The sequence below is a fragment of the Mastacembelus armatus genome, chromosome 23 (assembly GCF_900324485.2).
Source record: "Mastacembelus armatus chromosome 23, fMasArm1.2, whole genome shotgun sequence".
NCBI lineage: Eukaryota > Metazoa > Chordata > Actinopteri > Synbranchiformes > Mastacembelidae > Mastacembelus > Mastacembelus armatus.
Window position 1 is genome coordinate 13218312 of NC_046655.1, and position 21008 is coordinate 13239319.

The 21008-nt window shown below is 41.9% G+C and overlaps 1 protein-coding gene across 2 annotated transcripts in view; it reads left to right on the top strand.

Annotated features, from left to right (window-relative positions):
• The first annotated feature begins 230 nt into the window (after nt 1–230).
• The window catches only part of btbd11a (BTB (POZ) domain containing 11a), a 120781-nt gene continuing 100003 nt past the window's right edge, over nt 231–21008 (top strand). Inside the window, exon 1 of one of the 2 annotated variants that reach the window (XM_026326501.1) lies at nt 231–1516. In XM_026326501.1, the coding sequence (XP_026182286.1) occupies nt 652–1516 (865 nt within the window). In that variant the 5' untranslated portion in view covers nt 231–651. The remainder of the gene's footprint in view (nt 1517–21008) is intronic. The other variant, XM_026326502.1, reaches the window with a different exon arrangement.

A 21008-nucleotide genomic window follows, 5' to 3' on the forward strand; every position in this document is an offset into this window, starting at 1 on the left:
CCAGCTTTTTATTTTCTTTGACAATAAATCACATTTTCTGAAAGTCATGAGGTAAATTTAAAATAAAATGTTGTTTCTTATGCAGTCTTTCTTTGGATACCCTCCCAGTTTTTACATATGGCTTCAGTTCACATTTCCGCCATGTGTTGTCCCGGTGGGGATCCACCTCTCATCCTGACACTGATCAATTCACTGCAGCTACACGTTTACAGGTGACAGATTGGTTGGCACAGCAGCCTACGTGTGCACCTCTGATTCTGCGGTTGTGTTTCCTCAGAACCAGGTAACCTTTGCTGGAAGGTGGCAGGTTGTCTGTGTCAGTCAAAGCTGGTGGAGACGTGGATTGGCTTGTTTCAGCCCGCGGAGCTGCAGGCTCCTCCTCTCCATCAGAGTCCTGCCTGCGCAGCGCTTGTTGCAGTGAGCGTGCAGGGTTTGTGCGCTCTCGGGTTACGCGTATGAAGTTGTGGACAAGAAGAGATCGAAGACATCCAGCCACTTACAGAGGGAGGACAGCAGAGGATCACTTGTCTGTTTCACAAGGAAATTATATTTAGCCGACCACCTCGGACAGAGACTGAGAAAAACGCACTAAAACGAGTTTGTGGCATTTACCTGAGAGACCAAGCATACCCAGCAGTATGCGGTGCAGTTATGGCAGGCAAGGGTAAGACAGTCGTGAGGACGCTGGAGGATTTAACGCTTGATTCTGGTTATGGTGGAGCCGCGGACTCGGTCAGGTCGTCCAGCGTGTCGCTGTGCTGCTCCGACACGCATCAGTCCTTCTCGCATGGGGGCAACTGCTGGCATCTGACGGAATCCATGCACAGCAGACAAAACAGTTTGGACACAGTCAACACCGTCCTGGCGGAGGACACGGAGATACTGGAGTGCTCGGGTCAGTGCGCCAAGCTTCCCGAGCTGGAGGACGTGCCATGGACCCTCGGCGAGGTGGAAGGCGCACTGAGGAGAGATGAGGAGCTGATGGTGGGTAACCCGCCACCGGAGGTCCTGGCGCGGCTGTCGACTCTCATCAGCCGCGCGCTGGTGAGGGTGGCCCGGGAAGCGCAGAGGCTCAGCCTGCGCTACGCCAAGTGCACCAAGCATGAGATCCAGAGCGCAATCAAGGTGGTGCTCTCATGGACCATCTCCGTCAACTGCATCACGGCGGCCGTCAGCGCCCTGTCGCTCTACAACATGAGCACCGGGGACAAGTTCAGCCGAGGCAAGTCGGCGCGCTGCGGGCTGGTCTTCTCTGTGGGGAAGTTCTTCAGGTGGATGGTGGATAGTCGGGTGGCCATCAGGATCCACGAGCACGCTGCAATATACCTCACCGCTTGCATGGAGAGTCTCTTCAGAGAGGTGTTCAGCCGCGTCCTGCGCAGCGCGCTGGTGGAGAGAGACAACGGGATCCCCAAGTTCACGCTGGAGTCACTGGAACAAGCCATCAACAACGACTCGGAGATCTGGGGTCTGCTGCAGCCCTACCAGCACCTCATATGTGGCAAGAATTCAAGTGGTAAGAAAAGCTCAAAAGGAAAGAAATTCTTGACTTGCCAATTATTTGATGAAATGTGATTTGCCCAAATATGCCTGAACAATCCTTTGTCACCTTGGTGGTCCGTGCTGGGGGCTTATGTTTTGTGTACTCAGTCAACACTCATTATCCACAGTAAAATCCACCATATAAGCCAAATCATATCCCAGCTCCCCCTAAAACAAATAAAGGATGTGTTTCCAATGGATCATCAGATGTTCCAAGAAATATCTAGAAACCAGTGGCTGTATCTTTAAACAAGGCAGGGTGGTGACTCAACTGGGAGCAACGAGGGTTGATCTAGGAAATCAGACGTTTCTTATACGTAAATAGAACAATGTCCGTCCATTTCAAATATATTATAATAAGGACAGAAAAGAAGAGATCCCCTTTGCGGTGCATAAAGTGATAATCTGTGCAGTGCGTCCTAGCTGGAAAAGTAATATGACTATAATTATGCTGGGGAATAACCGTTGCTTATCTGGTGCATGTAATTGCATTCTCAAACAAAAGGCTCGACAGTGTGTTGAATATTTATTACCTTCAGCTTTTAAAGACGTCAAGGGCCACCTCTGAAACAGGAGCTGCCTGTCTTATCAAAGCCTTGAGCCAACAACAGTCAGAATAAGTATTTATGGTTGAAAAGCATCAACTATTTCTTTGTTCTCACACTTTTGTTAGAGGCAGGTTAATGTTACTGACTGTTTTAGATAGAGGGAGACTCAGGGAAGTGCATAGTGTGTCTATGGATGACATGTGTGTCATAATTTTGCAGAAGCAGGGTTTGTGTTTATGCTGTGTGCTGGCCTTGTTGGTGATGCTATTACTGTCTCACTCCAGAAGGTGTAAGCTGTCAGTGTGGGATGGCCCTCTTATCCAAAGCCCTGAATGAGTTGGCTGAAACTATAAAGCAGAAGGGACTTGAAATGCTCTTCTCTAACTGAGAGCCAAACTGGGCCGTGCAATATTGACAAAAAAAATCATATTGCAGCTCTTTTGCTAATTGTTGCAGCGTGATTTTTCAGCTTATTAGAGGTGAAAAACAAAGAGATATTCACTGTGTAATAATATTAAAATAATCAAACACAGGATCCTGAGATTTGTCAAGCAGGAACCAGAAAATGTTTGAAATAGCTGCTTTTGAGTAATTGATAGTTGCCCTGGGGTTAAAAATGCTGCACTTGACTGGTTTGTTCAGAAACTGTAGGTGAGAAACAGGTAATTCTCCAGAGACAGGATGCATCTTCTTCCACTCCTCCACCGTGGAGCACATCATTTCCTGACAGTGAAGAAGAGGGTGCAATTTTCATTCAGCCCAAAACAGCTCAACGTCTTTTGGCAAAGCAGAAATGTGAGGATTTGCTGTGACCCAACACATTTATCAGCCTTTGGTTTTATGACAGCCCTGACCACACAAAGACGAATAATTTCAAATTAAATTGTCAGACCTGTGGTCAAATAATTAACCATCCCTTGCTGCATATTAATCGAACATTTACTCATATGTCTGTAATGTTTCCTTTCCTCTATGGAGTTTTGAGCCCTGGGAAATAATAGTTTTAGGAATGAGACTACATTTAGACAAAGGTAGCAGAGAGCAGGGTAACCCTTCTAGTGAGATGCATGGTCTCTTGTCCAAAATTTCACCTGGGGAATAAAAACAGTGCAGCACATAATGACTAAATCCACGGTGCGCCGCACTCCCACTGACCATATGTGACAGCTTCTTTTCTCTGACTAATGAGCAGAGCTAAATGGAAGCTTTTCTTCACTTCCTTTGTTTTCAGTGATACATGCTACTGCCTCACTTTTTAGGTGTTTTAACATTTGCCACTGTGGGAAAAACGACTCAGAGTGTCAGTGACTGCAAAGGTTTTCAGAGTCTGCATATTCAGGCTGCTATTATGTATTTTTTTACAGGATTATGTGCTTACTAATACCATTACCAGCACTCATTCTGATAGTTGTCACACCTTATAATGCTGTATATCCATAAATGTAACGAGAAAAGCTGAGTTTTAAATAGTTAAAGAACAAATACATACATTTATGAAAGAGAAATTGATTTCCTCTATACGTCATTAGAAGCAGGGATTGGCCCGGAGCCTGAAAGAAAGAAAAGATGGGCAAATACATTTTCATCAACAGCTTCTCTCATTGAAATGAGAAAAATCAGTCATTTTGTCGTTGCCTTTTTCTAACCTGATGCCAAAATGACTCATTTTACCGTTACAGAATAACGTCACAAGAGCCCCTGAAACACCTTCTGTGCAGTCAGGCAGCACACACACACACACACACACACACACACACACACACTGGCAGCATATGATGCGTGTCACAAAACCCCCACCCATTGTTTTTACGCAAGACTGAATATCTGTGGTGTCTTGGTTCACATCATCGTTCAAACCTCCTATTTTTCAGAGAAGCAGCAGTTTTATCATATTTTCCCACATCTTCATCATTTCCTGGATCTGTATGGTCCATGTAGAAGACAGAACAAAGCAATAAGCATGAATTATACGTATTACACTGCTTAACCTTTTAGTCAGATACTGTTCAAGTGACGTGCGTGAGGATGTTACAGGTGAATATCTCTTGACGTTTGACCCATCAAGTGACATCAGAAGCATCTACGGACCGGCCTTCGGTTCCCAAACCTGCCTCGGTGGCGTTTAAATTTGGAATCCCAAATGACTTGACTGTATCTGATTATGTCTGTCATTTGCTGTGACCTTCCCCAAGGAAATGATCCAACCTCCGCAGGACAGATGACACAACATAATAGAATTGCATAGCCTGCTATAGTCAGTTTATTAAATTAGCAGCAGGGGTGTCTGTTCTCTCTCCTTCTTCACTCTCTGTCTTTCACACCATATTTTATTGTTTTTTTGCATGGGGGTGGGCTCAGTGTTTGCATATTTGTTTTCCACTGTGGTTTTTAATAAGCTCAGCTCATAACCACATTATTCTGGCAAAGCCTTTTGTTGTCCATTCTGTTATTATTTTCCGCCTGTCCTCTCACTCCTTGGGGTAGACTCGCAGATGAGCTGACAGATTGCTGTCGTTCTGCTGTAGCACCCGGGCAGGAGAGCTGCTTGTGATGGATTTTTATGTCATGGTAATTTCATCAGACCCCAGGCTGCACCCACACCCCTTCATCCCGCTTCGGCGACGATCAGCGAAGTTATGTGAAGTTGTGCTTGGAACTGAGATGAATTTTATGAGCTGCATCCATTTCTAGTTTTCCCTCCATGTTACTGACTTGTGAAAATATTTACTTTCATTTCATATGGTTTTCTGTGATTTCATCAGTAGCGATTCCAAATGCACCTATGACTCTGCCCCGGGCAACTTGTGTTGTGGTGTTATTACTTCCATGTCACTGGAGCGTGGATCCCCTTCCATTTTCAGAAACTAGGTGAAAGCAGTGGGTCACGATGAGATAATGAGAGGAGGATGAGAGCGCTGAATGCTTAATGTTGTGAGGGAGTCAAGTGTGGGAGGAGAAAGCCGGCTGGAGTGTCAGCTAGAGGAGGTGGTGGTGAGGGGGCATTGGCGCAGGTCCCTCAGAGATATAATTACCGTGCAACTCTCTTTAATTAACGCTGGTGCTTATCTGGTAGTCATTAAGATTAGGAATTAGCAATGGGAAACATCAGGGAGCTGCAGAGAACAAAGATGATAATTCCTCTCATTCACTTTTAAAACTCGCTGCTGAACTTCACGCTGGCATGTTTGATCTGATCAGTCTGTGTGGCTGAGATAACGTGCTTCCCAGGCACCATCATTTCTTATTGAACAGTCAGACAAAGCAGCTTGTTATGTGATTTGTCCTTGATTTCACAATATAAACCTACTTGGCTGAAAACTGCAGCCTCATAAAGTCCTGCAAAACACTTCTGAATGCATGCACATGCTGTTGGCTGAGATACGTGTTTTTCTTACTTTGTCCTTCGAAAGTGCAAGAGTATTATTCTGGATGTCAGTGTTGGTCATAACTGATTTTGATATTTGAGAATGTAAAATAGCAATTTATTTGCTGTTATTATTTTAACATTTTTGGTTAGTCTGAATATGACACTTTACATCTAAAAACACTGTCTGTGACATTTCTGCACTGCAATATCTAGTTATGTATTGAGACAAAGCAACACACATATAATAAAACATGCTAAACATGTATAAAACACTGGGGAAAAAACTTCAGCATTTAATTATAACATACTCTACAGCAGCTTTGAAGTAAAAAAAACTTCACATTTAAACAGGTTCCAGTTTAAATACATTTTTTTGTGTGTACATGTGATTTCAATCTACTCTGCCTTTAAATGGACTTAAAAATAATGATATAGATAATTTAATATTTTAATCGATGTATTTATTAACATAAATTGTGACCGTGCAGTGGGAGGGTCTCCCCAGGTGATAATCATGTGACAACATCTTGTCATCTGGCTGAGATGGAAAATAGAAATTATAAAGGCTTTTCCATGACCCCGGGACTAGACAGTAGGCAGACACGATGCTGGGGCAGTGGAGGAAATATTTCTGGATGAAGACAGAGCACCGGGTCAGGGAAATGGGTCGGACCCAGAGCCGGATCTCAGTCCCAGCACCTGCAGCGGCTAATGTTAGCTTTCTCGGCTCAACAACGACACTTGCTGCCAGCAGCTGGCTCCTTTAGTGGTGAGTAAATAACAGACGTTGTGTTTCTTTTCAGGCTTTAGTGTGTTTTCTTAATTCTGCACATATTAGCGCATCAAGACATATTTGCGTCTTAGTGCGCATGCGTGGCCGGATGACTACTCTTAAATAAAGAAGCTGTGACTTTAAGGCTGGATCATTATATAATAATAAACCTGCTAATGTGAGACTTAGTTTGTGCTGTAGGTTCTGAGGAGAAGGTGATTTCTAGTTAAAGCTTCAGAATCAGAAAAAGGCTGGACAGGCTTTACTTTTCTGTGCTGGTTCTAATGAATAATAGGACCAGCACATCTTCACCTCTGTTACTGTTCCTTCCCTCTGTTTCTTTCTGTCCCTGCTCACAGCCGTGTAGAAAGATGTTCTGGCGTTGTTGTGTGTAATCAGCTCCATCTGTTAACCTTTGACCCGTGCTATGAGTGTGATGTTGCTACAGCAGGTGGCTGATTGGTTTTGGAGTTGGTATGTGCTTCATCAGTTCATCCCACGCTCAGTCCTCAGCGAGTGAGGAGGAAATTAATGGAGACAATGCCGCAAAGACGGATTCACCTAAATGCACAGCCCAAGTTTAGCAAATACACAACATCCTAGTGACGGCAGCACCATGAGATGAGATGGCACACACCCTGAAAGTCTGGAAACTCACTGGGCTCCTTTAATGTTGACACATCTTGTGACAGCATCTGTCAGGACATAAACCTGTTCTGTGATGTGAAGGCTCAGGACTTACTTCCTCTGGGGATTCCTGAAGCTCCGTCACTTCTGCTTTAATTTGAGCTTTAACTAATCTTCTACTTTTTCTGTTTTTCAATAAAACCTTTTGCAGCTTTACTGGTTGTCTGTAAAAGGCTCATAGTACCTGCAGCTGATATTGTCAACAGTCAGTTCAGCCATATGACAAAAAATAACATTTCCATTTACCAGACATCAGGTGAGGCCTCTGGTCCATGAGATCCACCGCCCCGCCTGCTTGGCCTACTTTATAGGTAACTACAGAGAGTTTAGTTTCACTTTTGATTCCAGATCATGAAGGATATTTTTTGTTTTTCACTTCTGTGCAGCACCTAATGAGCATTAGAGCTGTAGAACTTCACACTATTAAAAGCTTTTATTGATTGTTTAAAAGCTGCAGCTCACCTAAAGAATAAAAAGATGAATGTAGCATATTTGCTACTTGTTTTTTCTTGCACTAGGGAGGGAAAAATACCATCACAGCAAAACTATTTCTCTGAAGTTTCTGAATCATTAAGTCCATTTTGGGACGAGCGTGCATCTCCTGATTGTGCAGCCTGAATGCAGGAATTAGTGTGTGTGTTATGTAGTGTGGTGGAAAGTTGTTGCATGTAAAGAATTTCTGTATTTCCTGAGGGTTCAGAAACCTCAGAGACAGATCTCTCAGCACCTCCGGACCCAAAACCAAACTTATGTCCGGCGTCAGATGCCGACAGGGCCGGGGAGTTGTCATTCAGAGGAACTGATCATTTCAAACAATCACAAAGTGAGCGATGAGTGAAAACAGATTTGAAATCAAAAGTAACACATTTCTGAGATGGGGTGAATCATAAGTCAGGCAGTCTGTGCTGCTGTGGAGTTTAATACATGCAGTTTGCATTGAGGTTGAAACCACATTGTCAGTTGTACCATATGTTTTCTTCCTCGTGAGGTGTCCCCAGGTTTCTGTTATCACACAGGCGCTTGTTGCACCAGGCCTGTGGTTGTTATTTCAGCTCTGCTGATACCTTTGGTCACACCTCAAACACAAACTACATGTTGACTTTGTATCTCACTAAACTCTTCTTTGTAGACAGCAAAACGCTGGGAGTGTTGGCTTTTTCCCGGACGGCTTAATAATCATTAACTAATATAAGGACTTTTGAGAAAACACCACTGTGACTAAAGCTACTGACCAGTTTTGAAACCCAGACGTTATTATATGAGTCACACTATTGACCGGTTGTGAAAGGTTTGGCTTTCTGTAAACTTATGTCATTCTTGGACCGGGAATGAGGATGTTGATCTAAAAAAAAATCACATCCTCTGACACCCTTTTATTGAGTCAGGCGTTGTTTTTTGTCTTCCTGGGACTTTTCGTGATTGCTTTTTGAACTGCTGGCCAGTACACAGGCACTGAACTTTGAAATATCTGTGTTGCTGTTGTTGTTTTTCTCATGCTGTTGAAGAGGGGAACTTCTGTCTAGAATCAAAATGCTGCCAGAAAATGTAGCATCACATTAGATTTATGTGAGCAATCAGAAATAAAATCTGCTGAGTTATTGCCCCCTCGGGTTTAATATATTATATTCCAGCAAATGTTAGAAAACAAATACACAGTGCAATCATATCACTACGACAATATATTCAACTTTGGTTTGGTTACTCATTACTACCCAGCTCTTCTGCTTTTGAATTATGCAACAGGGCTTACATTGTCGCAGCACCATATGAGTTGTTCTATATAAAAGCAGCAGGCATCAATCAGAACTTCCCCCTGTGCTTATTATTTTGCCCACTTACTACAGACCCCTGCAGTTTGGGTTGTTTATGTGTGGCAACAAGTGCATATAAATCAAACTGTGCCGACTATACTACAGAATAAATGAAGGTGACACATGATTATCTCTCCAATGACTGGGCTGATCACCGACTGAATAAAAAGGGAGTGAAGCCATCGGCCCCTGGTGGCTGGTGCAGTCTAGGTCGTAAACCCTGACCCCTTCTTGTTAACGGATTACTTACAGCCATTCATTAGTGGCCTGATACCAGATTCTGGTTGCAACATGCATCATGACAGCATGCTGGCAGGCAGCGCATTCACAACACTTTGGCTTCAGTTGTGTGTATTGGCAGTAAGTGGCGATGTCCATCTTTAGATACGGTCTCCTCACACTTTCATTTGAAACAAAGTGAGATTTGAATTTTCCCTCGGTCTGACAGTGTGGTTACTGTGTGTGGTTTTGCATTTTCCAAAAGAGGATAAATCTTTTTTTTTTGTGGGGACAACTCCCATGGTGCTACGGTGCAGATGATGATCACCTTGTCACTAGAATTATTTTCAGCCAGCCCATTCAGCATTGCTGTGTACTGTTAGCGATGCAAGATATCTGCCTGAGACATCGTTTAGAAGGACCCGTCAGGCTGTTAAGTTTGTATTAGGCTTTATATATATTTTGCTTTGTGGTGTCATATATCTGGGCTGCACGTTCCTGTGTATAAATCATGTCTTATCTTCGCTTGCTGTTTTATCGGTGATGTTCTTTTAGGAACTTCTGGTGATGAGCGTGGTGAAAAGCAGGAGGTCAGACAAGGTTGTGCAGTTGTGCCTCCTCTGAATCATTTGTGAGGCAAACTATCAGGTCGTCAGATTTCTTCTTGTTGTAGAGTAAGGCTGTGTTTTTGAGAGCTGGCACACAGTCTTATCTTTCTTGGTAATTTTGTCATCTACAGCGAAAAACCCAAAATACTCCCACGCTCTGCTTCTCAGATGCTTCAGTGTCGTGGTTATCCAATCAGCACCAGCTGAGGTCCTGCATTTTTATTTATTTTTTTAATAATGTTTTGTACTATATTTTTGGAAAAAGGCTCTTGTAGCCTCATTGTATCTGTGAAGTTATAGTAAAGATGCATGAAAGGGTCAGTTCATCTACACTGCAAACAAAAAAAACAAAAACACATTTTCTCACATAGTCGACATGGTGTCTGGCCATGCAGAAAGTTTGGTTTCCCTTTTTGGTTTTTCACTTCTGCTGCACTTAAAGTGGCAGGTTAATATGTCAAACTGTTTTAAGAGCACAAGGTAAAACATGTCAAACACCCTGATCAGCTTAGAGACTTAGCCTTCATATCTCTTTAAAAACCTAATATTTGTTGGCTGGATCATATTTTCCAGATATAATTTTTACTTAAGAACATGCAGGTTGAAAATCGTGGTTTGCTCCTGCCTCCCTCTCGTGCTCGTCCTCACTGTGCTGTTCCAATCGAGTCCTTTCACTCTGCAGAGTGATGCTCCTTCTGTCAGTAGACCTGGTTTCCTGGAAAATGCTATAAGAGCTTCACACACAAACAGGAAGCCTTTTATGTCCTTCTCCTTTACTCTGTGTGTAAAGTCTTTTACGTCTGTTTATGTGGTGGCTCAGTGTCTTCAGTTGACCTCTGTTGACCTCTAGCTTTTTAGTTGACCCCTTCCTGTTGGTGGGTCACATTTTGGTTTGGTGTGGTAGTTAGCACATGATCCAGCAGGCTTGTTAAACACAGATTACTACGAACTATAACATGGTTACTTGGCTTCCACTAGTCAGTCCCTCATGTTTTAGCAGGAGTGATTAAAGGCTTTGCGAGAACCAACGAGAACAGTTCTTCACTTTGCGTTTCGCGCCCATTCACGTTTAGACTTTTCCATTCATGTGTTTTCATTTTATACTTCGCATCACTTCACAAACCAACATAGCCAAAGAGCATTAACCCGTTTGTTTGGGTTTGGCTGCAGTCTGCGTGTGGAGCAGCTGCAGTAAGTTGTTTTGAAAGGATCAAGAAGAGTTTAAGAAAAAGAGATTAATGTTAGATGATTTCATAAATAAAACCTCACAGATGACGTCTCTCAGCTGGTAGCCAGTGGTGTTGGATCTCCTTTACGTAGTTTTATCCTCAGGCTTAATAAGAACAACAAATTTGTCTGCCTGCGTTGAATTGTGTGATACTTGTGTAATACTTGTGTAATACTTGTAAGTTATGCACTGAGGAACACTTCTAAATATACAGCCAGTCTCCTCTTCCAGACTGGAAGCAGCAGCAGCTCTAGTTGAAATGGCTGAATACTGTTCATTTTTTCATCAGTGGCCAACAACAATGAATAATTGATTCATTGTTGATTTAGCAAACCAAAATATTCAGCTGCTTTTCTCATTCTCATTCATGTCAGTGTAAATTGATCAACATGTTTTGGGCTGTTTGTCAGACAAAACCAGCGACATGAACACTTTACTGTGAGGCTGATGAAGTGATTCATTAAAAATACTCAACATGTTAAGTGAGAAATAAAATGGTGATTAGTTGCAGGCTTGTTGGTGATACATGGTGGTTTTTATTGGTTACTACAACGCTCTGCTCTCTTGTCATCCCTGCTAATTGTGGTCTTGGTCTCCCTTAAATAGAACCAGCCTCCCTGCTGATCAGCAGTTTTCAACGCGTAGATATAAAGCAGTGATATTAAAGTGCTGCTGAAGTCATTGATCAATTAACTGATTAGTCAGACCACACATTACGCTGATTGTCTTGGCTATGACAAGTCCATGGACTAAACAAATCTTTGCTGGTCTGTGCTGGTCTTCACTGCCAGTCCCTAAATGCTTTATATTATATAATATATATATGATTGTATAATAAATATATATATATATATATATACACACATATATATATATAAAAGACGTCCAAAACAAAAGGTGACTGGTCCCTAAAGTGGACCCAGATAAATTCGAGCCTCGAGCACACGAGGTGTGTTCAAGTCCTTGTGTGTGGGGGCAGACATGCCATTACAGCATTTAATTAATGAGGGGGGAGTATCGGATCAGTTTCTCGCTGTTCCCAGGTGGTGATTGGAAATTATGCTCTTTGCTCTGAGGAGAACCATCTGGTGCCACTGTGGGATAATAGAGGCTGACGATAGGAACAGCTAGCATTCTGGGTAATGTAGTCTTGGAGCTACACTTCTGCCAAACTTGGACTTGAACACTCCCTCCCTTCTTGTCCTTGCCTCCAGCACCTAATCCTGATTTGACAAGTGCAAACAGCAGCTCACAGCCTGCAAGAACAAAGGGAACACTGTTCTGTTGTTGTTTAAGAGTCCACAGTTACATAAGCCTGTCAATGAGCGCTCATTGAGAAACGGCGACAGTGACACAGTCTTACTACACTATCCCTGACATTCAGCGTTACTCACAACTTCACTCGACTTCAATGTGAAGATGGAGCAATTTGGTTCACTGTTGTACACTGTTGTGTGTAGGCAGAGACATTTCCTCCCACTGGCATGAAGCATTTCATAACCATTAGAAGACAGACGTTGAAAAGAAAGCTCCACGTACAAGGAGAACTAATGCTTTGTCTAATAAGTCGTGGCTGTTGAGCTCACCAGCTGCCCGTCATGACTTTTCTCTTGAACCTTTCCAGTTTCTTATATTAGGGATGTTTAATTACACGTTTGATGTCATCTCAGCCTGATCTTTTTTTCTCACCATTAATTGCTGTTTTCTTTTTATAATGAGAGCAGCTTCATCGTATTTGAAATTGAGAAACTCAGATCTTCCTGTAGCTGCTGTGAAAGAGCCAATGGCAGCTGCTGGATAGTGTTTCTGGCCTGTTTAATAACAAAATAGTGTTCAAGTGTTTTTGTGGAACACCGTTGTTGTTTGTGGTTAGGTCATTGATCAGATCCAAATGGAGTGTGCATAAAGAAAGAGAACCCACGAGGTGAAGAAAGAGGATTATGAAATCAATAGACAGCAGACATGAAGTGCCACTCCACCCCCAAAGTCTTTAAAATCAGCTCCAACAAGTTCAATAGCTTTTCCAGGGAAGTTCAAACTGAAACTAATGAACTGATTGGATGAAATATTAATTTGTGTGTTTGTGTGAAAACATCTGCCCTCAGTCGTTCTTTAGTTTGTTGCCAAGCTTGGTTTACATAGTGTCAAGTAATAAGAGCGAACCTCATTCAGTTTAACAGATTATTGCATAATAAGTTTGGATTATACAGAGTTTTCTTTGTTTTCTTTACGCTGCTATGCCACCTGTCTGGTTGAACCTGCTTTGTGTCATCCTATGGGCCTTTGGTCGATGTCGCAGACAAGTAGAGGCATAGTAGGGTTCAGACATGTTGCGTCGCAGCTCTTGTGACAACATATCGACACAAAAACCGTTGTCTGGACACACACAGTCACTCCTGTATGTTTGTATTACTGTGCCTGTGGGAGTAACCAGTGACTACTGTGCTGCTACAGGTCTGTTTTAACCCTCATCTGAAACTAAAGCAAACTAAAGCAATAACTTAAACACATCTATGTTTTGATTATTCTGTCATTCTATTCCCCAGTAGCCCCTGACCGCCAAAGGGTGGCATTTCTAGTTGTTAGTTAGGGGATTCTGGTTTAGCTGCAGATCCTATATATAGATATAGAGATAAGAGATGGTCTGATATTCAATAAAGAGACGTCTGTTGCTTGATATCAGAAAATGGATCGTAAAGAAGAGATGTAAAGGCGAATAGAGGGGAGAACACAGGTGTGAAAGCAGGGACGCACATTACCTGCTGCTGAGACAGAAATCTTAAATGATTATGCATGATCTGGGCGTGACTGATCAGATGAAGTTAAAACATGTTTTGTGGCCTGTGTCGGTTGTGTGTCACCTAAGGGAGACATACTGGTAAATACATGACATACCTAACTCAAAGTTTGTTTGTTTACACTATCCTCACTCAGCTCAGTGCTGCACTTTGTCTTCTTTTGGCCTTTTCAGCACAGACGTTAAATGTCACTGCATATAACCTGTGCAAGCTGTTTGTTTTGGTACAAAAACACAACTGGTGTTCTCACAGAGTGGATACTGATCAGTGTGTGTTGTCTTGTGTGTGTATTGAAATCTGTGTCCGTTAGTGGCAACCGTTTTTCTCTAAGATTTGTTCAGGTCTGTAGATTTTCAGGTGGTCTTCAGGTCTGTCCCAAGCTTTAGTTGTCCAGCCCTGATAAGTGCAACAAAACTACCAGGAGAATGGAGGACGTGTTGATCAAGAGCAGTTCACACACACCCACACAGTCTTAAAAATATATGAAATCAGGCAGCATAGGTAAAAACATCTGTGTAGGTGGACTATGGGTAAACAAATTTTATGTTGTTGTTTTTTTGTTTCTTAAAAACACATGTGGATATTGTTTTCAGCCTCAGGAAACCAGTATCAGGCTGGGTCCAATTCTAAAAATGTACAAACACACACACACACACACACACACACACACACACACACACACACACACACACACACACACACACACACACACACACACACACATGTAGGTCACTACATGTGACCTACATGATCTTTTCATAACTTGTCAATGGATCAGCAGAAGAAACACTCTGTGTGTGTTAAACAGCTTTAATCTGGGAGCCCAGCAGTCATTGAATGCAGAGATGGGTGTTCATGCACATCCTGCAATGCCAACCCAAGGACTCATTCACCTATGCTAATGCACACCTACACAAGGCAGCTGCATGATACCATTCCTGCTTCCACACATTCAAAGTAGATAATCCTCGGGCTTCGTGGTAGCAGATTTTTCCCACACTCCCAAAACAGATACTCAGTCTCATCAGTAGTCATCATCCATCATAATATCCCAGAGGCTGCCTTGTGCTGTCGTCAAAACACAGTGTGTTTTTGGCTTGTTTTTACCCATGATGCATCATCAGGGGGGTGGTAGCATCTCCCTTCCTGACCTGCATTTTGCTCTGTGAAACCTGGTCTTAATGTATGAGTCAGACTGAGTCAGTATGAGTATGCATAAAATGTACACTGAACTAGAAAATGTGAGAGACATTTTACTTTTAGCAAAAAACAGCACGAATAAGAAAAAACCTGACCCATCAGAGACAAAGATGATGTGTGCTGGTTTTGACCAAGCAACAAACTAAATCTAAAATATTTGTCATTTTCTGTAGCAGCAATAAAACCCAAACATATAGTTTAGTCATGAAACCTGATTCAGCTGTGTACTGAAACATGCGAACTAAAAATGAAACATGAAGCGCAAAAGCCGAAAACATGGCACACCGTCAAGTTGACTCATGATCAGATGTAATATTTGTTTCAAAATGTACCCTTATATGACATATGTACAAATATTTATCTTTTCACTGGTTAAACATCTGAGGAAATTCAGATGATTTATTGTCTGCTAATTGATTTTCATAGTATACTGAAATATATACAAACCACTGGATCCTTAATAAGAAAAATACACCAGATAATAAAAAACTATTCTGTAGCTGATGATTTAATACACGCTGATATAGTCCGTTTATAGACCTTCATGTTGGATCAGTGGAGCTGAAACTGGAAGTTGTTATTCATTAAACCAGTTGCCCCCTACTGTTTGCTGATTGCACCTTATTTTAAGTAGCTTGCTGCATCTTAGGGTAAATTAAGATCACTTCCCTGAGGAATCTTTCCATGTGAATTTTACAACAGGCAGCAGTTGTCCTTTTTTTCCTGCTCTCTCTCTCTCCCTCTCTGCTGGAAGTTGAGGGCTGTGAAATTGCCCAGGAAGCATCAATCATGCCTTCATTTCCCAGACTACACTGCCCACCCCTTCTCTTGCCTCTGGTCAGGTCTCTTACAGGGCTTTTACCCCGGCCGCTCTTTGGCTGCCATCTTTTTGAGAACCGTCTCTGCTGCATAAATCCCTGAATCCTCATGGGGGAAGAGAGTGAGCCTGATAGAGTGCCCTGCTGCAAGATCTCCATAGGAAAGACTGGGCTTATCCATGTTTTACTGCAATGTGGGTGATATATTTATGTGTTTAGAAATCTCATTCCAGAGGTCAGCCGGTGTTAGTGAGGTGGGATATGTGGCAGATAACAGAGATTTTCCCTGCTGGGAGATGGATCGAATGTCTGGATTTATTTTTCTTTAAGCACCACAAGTCTGTACCTTCGTGTCAGTATAGGTGCTGTTGTGTCTGTGCATCCACAGGCAGGTCTGGTACTGATGTTATATTTCTACTCCTTCTGCCAAAGAAGTTAATAAGTAAAAGACTTTTCCTTTTGCAGAGGGATATCCACCCTGTTGCTGAATGCTGCTTCTCCCAAGTGTATTGGGAGGTGTCAGGTGAATTGCTGCACACACACTTTGTGTACAACCTGACTGCCAGACTGTGACTTCACTCTGTGTGTGTGTGTGTCTGTGTGTGTGTCTGTGTCTCATACTAGTCTGCTGTTGTAAAGTAGAAGCTGTGGTGCATGTCAACACTGCATGTGTTGGTCCTGTAGTATACTGTGTGTTTTAAATAAAATACATAAAAATAAATAAATATTACTACTTTAAAAAATATAGATAGTAAAATTTAACACAAAAATAATTTATTTTACTGCATCAATAGCTTTATAGCTTTAGTAATAAATAAATACTTGTGTCACGTGTCAATAAAGACACATTTCATATGCAAAAAAATCACGAGACAAGAACAGTTAAAAAATAAAAGAAAAAAATACATAAATACAAAAATATACATTTAAATAAAAAGATAAACAATATAAAAAAAATTTAATATAGTAAAGAAAAACTGAAAACACTTAAAATTAAGGCACAAACAAAAAAATGTAAAAAACAAAAAATGAATTTAATTAAAATGAAACATAAATCAATAGAGCTGTAAAGCTGCATGTTTTCATTCATTAACTAAAACAACAGATAAAGTCTGTTCCTTCATCCCTGCAGAGATAAGACGTGAGCAGGCCAGTCCCAAAGACGTGTTTATCGTCAGCTGTCAGGTGACACAGGGGACACGTATTGTGGTCGGAGGCAGAATTATATGCAGACGACACTTTACTGTGATAGATGGAGGAAAATGATGCTGCCTGTAGCCTTGCTGCTTTTTTCCAAACTTGGAAGTAAATGTGTTGTGGTTCCCCATGAGTCCTTTCACATCACTCCTCAACATTTATGCCTGTCATTATTTTGTGTGTGTGTGTGTGTGTGTGTGTGTGTGTGTGTGTGTGTGTGTAATCTTCAGCATTATAATAAGTCTGTGGGACCAGATGTACTAGTAGAGCAATTTCTGCCTTTCCTGTCAGACTGTCCCAAGTGTCAGCCGCTCTTTGTTGCCGTTATTGTGCGAGTTCATCTGTGCATGAGCTTTTATGCCGTGCAGATACCGCTCTGTCAGGCATTTTGCGGCTGACACCATTAATCACTGAAGTATACCCACAGATGCACAAACAGCCTGAAGTGCATTCAGGCAACGGACCTGCCAGGGGAAATAAACGAGATCACCCCCATGGAAAAGATGACAAAGCTCTCAGAGGGTTGTTCAGAAACCAGCTTTGGTCACCTTTCTTATGAAAAACAAAGACTCTAGCATCGAGCATCTGATATGTTCTGCTGCTTTTGTGTTTGTGGAGAAAACAGGATTAACTGAAGATGTACTTCTGTCATGATTATTCACACTCTTAGAAGATGGCACACAAAAAGATTTCTGTCGCACAATTTTCAGTTTTTCCCCCAAAGGCTTTTCTGAAGGACAAATACTCATTGTGATCCTGAAAGAGTTCTCTGTTCTGCTGCTGTGTTGGATTGTTGGGGTTATGAAAGGTAGTGTAGAAGGATCAGTAAGGATCAGATTGTTTCTGTAAAATCTCAGTCTGAAAAGTAACAATTCAAAAAATGTGCAGTGTTAAAAGTTCAGTATTTTACCCTAAAATACCCAAAGTGTAAAGTAACAGAAAATATAAATACTCAAGTAAAGGCACCTCAACGTTGCAGTTTGAACACCACCCCTGTCAAAGGACAATGGCTGGACCAGGATTATCTTTTGTTCTCACTGAGGTTTGATCACTGAAGCCTTTGATTCAGCTGCTGAAATATGCGTCACCTAATTTTCAACATGTGTCAGTTCATGCTATTCGTATCTGTGTGGTTATGGACTGACTTATGTGACCATCACATCAAACATCAACAAACATCACAAGAGAGCAGCTGCCTGGATGACACACCTCATGCTTTTCATCCATTGTGACCCTAAACCACGGGGCAGTCACTGGCGTTGTCCATCATGTGTCCTGTGGTTGTTTACTGAGCTGATCGGAAGCCGGAGAGCTGCAGGTTTCGTTATTGTGCAGGGTATTTCTGAAAATCACCAGATCATCCTGCCACTTGTTGAGAGGTCAGCCAGAGTTATGCAGCTGAGACAGTGTCAGAAAAAGTTTTCAGTGTAACTTTGCGTTATTTGGTTTATGTTCTCCCCGTGGATTGACTGGGTTATGCAACCACACACGGGCATGTGCTGTTATTTGTTGGGATGTCTTGACATATTTTGCTCCTGATATCGATTTGAACTTCAGGCATTAGTCAGTATTGATTTGACACCAGTGCTTTTCTTACTTTGTAATGTTCTTCCTACCATGAGACAGTAACTAAACTAGAATTCTTTATATAACTTTTTTTGTGATTTGTGCTGTTTTGTTCCAATTTTATTAGAGATATAGGAATTCTGAATTTAAAGCGTGAGTTAGCCTTTTAACCATTTTCCATTTATTAAAACCACCAAATCAATTGAAAGTAAACAGTGTATAGTATAGTGCTATATGTAGGTAACAATCACAGCCTCTCCTATGAAGTCATTGTTATATAATCTGTTATTACCATGTGAATATTCATCATCTGTTCACTGACATATACGTGGACATTATAGTGTGTCAAACCATTCAATAAACATGCCGCTTCAAATATAATGCTCATGTTGTTTTGAACCCTACAGTGACTGATGGTCAGATGACTGGGGAAACCAAAAACCACAGTTTCCTTAAATACATCAGGTTAGTTTTAATAGCTGCTCCCTTTAATAAGGGAAGTGCTGATGCTGATACAGAGCTGCTGAATTTGGTCTGTGTCCCTTTAGTTATGTGGAGATTTTGTAAAGTGCTGCAGATCTGAAAAAGATATTCTGGGGAATTAGAGCCTGGAAACTGGGGATGCATTTATCTACCTGTCTTATGATGACTGGTAACCTGTTTGTCCATACATACTGGGATAGAACATTTCTCTTTTAATAATGAAATAGGATCAATAAATATCCTCCTGATTTACTGCAGCTCTGCTCAGGAGGAGTCTCTAATTTCCTTTTCACAATACTCGTTTCCTAAATCTTTAGTCTCCAACATAATTGCACCCAACGGTGGAGAAGCTCTACCTAAAGCACAAACTGACCTCAAGCCTAAAAAATAAAAACCTCTCTGTCAAGTCAGCCAGTCTGTTACCGTCTGTGTGATTATGTTCAACTATTAGCCAGCACATGTTGAGTCAGCGTTGTGGAGAACAGTAATTGGGACCGGACTATTCTCAGCTTTAGTTAGGTATTATGTGGCACAGCATGAACATGAAGGTTTGAGGTGTTAGCCACTTGTAATTGGAGCAACTTATAGAAATAAAACAGACACGGACACAAGCAGAGCTGAGAGTGAGTACATGTTTGTTGTGCAGCGTGCTCAGTAAAGGGGTATTTCACCCAGTGCAACAGCGAGGCTCATCACTGATATGTCTTTAATAGTTTTTTGACAACAGAAGAGCTCTGTGACTATACTATACTGTATCCACTTTGGGATACACATATACTATTTTTAGTTTTGGCACAGTCGCCTCAGAGCAAGAAACCTCTGGGTTCAAACCCCGTAATGTGCATGATTTTCCTGTGGCAGTCCACAGACATTGGTGACTCTAAATTGTGTCTGAAGTCTGGATGTGAGTGAATGAGTGCCTGTCTCTCTGCGTCAGGCCTGTAATAGACTGGCAACCTGTCCAGGGACTGTCCCGTCTCTCGCCCAAATCACCTGGAAGTGTGAGGTAACTCATAGTTTCCCCAGTTCCTGACCTGCCACTTCTTTGTGATAATTCTTGTGTTATTTTATGTTTTAAAGACTGATTGGGACCGAATGTGTGAGTCTTTCTGCCAGGATAGAAACAACACGCAACCACTGTTTTAACACCATTCATCTCTATGTAATTTAGCCAAACGAATGTTTTCTTAGAGGTGGGTCACCTCAGCAACGCAGCAACAAATTTATTAAAACAAATATCAGCCTAATTTCCTCCTAATAGTAGAAAAAAGGGAAACACATTTGAGTGTTTTCTGATTGTGCCATGAGTCTATACAGGCGGTTTTTGGAAACAATAGCAGTGTTGCTGTCATACACCCACTCAGTCCCCCTTATCAAACCCACATGTCATAGATGCAGATGAACAAGCTTGGTGCTGTTGCTATGCTCTGGCAGGTTTGTCGCATTCCCAGCATTGTGTCGTTTCTCGGGTGAGGCAGCGTTTGTCAGAGGTTCATGAAAGCAGCCTTGGCTTTGTGACGAACAATTCTTTTGTACCTCCAGATGTTGTCTGTGTGTGCATAGGGTTATATAAGGTTACTGGTTACAAAATACATTCCATACTTGGAATATTTGTCCATTCGTTTTCTGGTTTTTATTTCAGTCTGGGTCATGGTGACAGGTAGTAAACTCAGCAGAGTAGCCCAGACATCCATCTCCTTAGCTACATCCTCCCAGTGGGACGTGCCCAGAAAGCCTGGGTTAGGAAGCCACACGGGCGGCATGAGAATTAGATGGTTAAAGCCCCTCAGCTGGCACCTTTCCATGTGAAAGAACCAGCAGGTATAGACACCTCGAGGACACTCCCCTTGTGGTCTTTCTTTTGATTTTCTATCAAACGTCTGTGTAGGTGAAGGTTGAAATATAAATCAGCTAAGAAACAGAAATTGTCACCTTCAGGTTCACTCTTCAACTAGTCTGGTGCTGCAGATGTCTGCACTGTCGCACGCTGTGAGACCCCTGTGTTCCCAGCATACTGATGTTGCATGTCCAGTACCTCTGTATGTTGTTTCCATGTATATTTTTCCATTTGTCATCCATCTGCTGTAATAATGTACTATAATACTGTATTATAAGGTGAATCACTACCAGTGCAATATACTGTAGTCACTGTACCTGGTAGTAA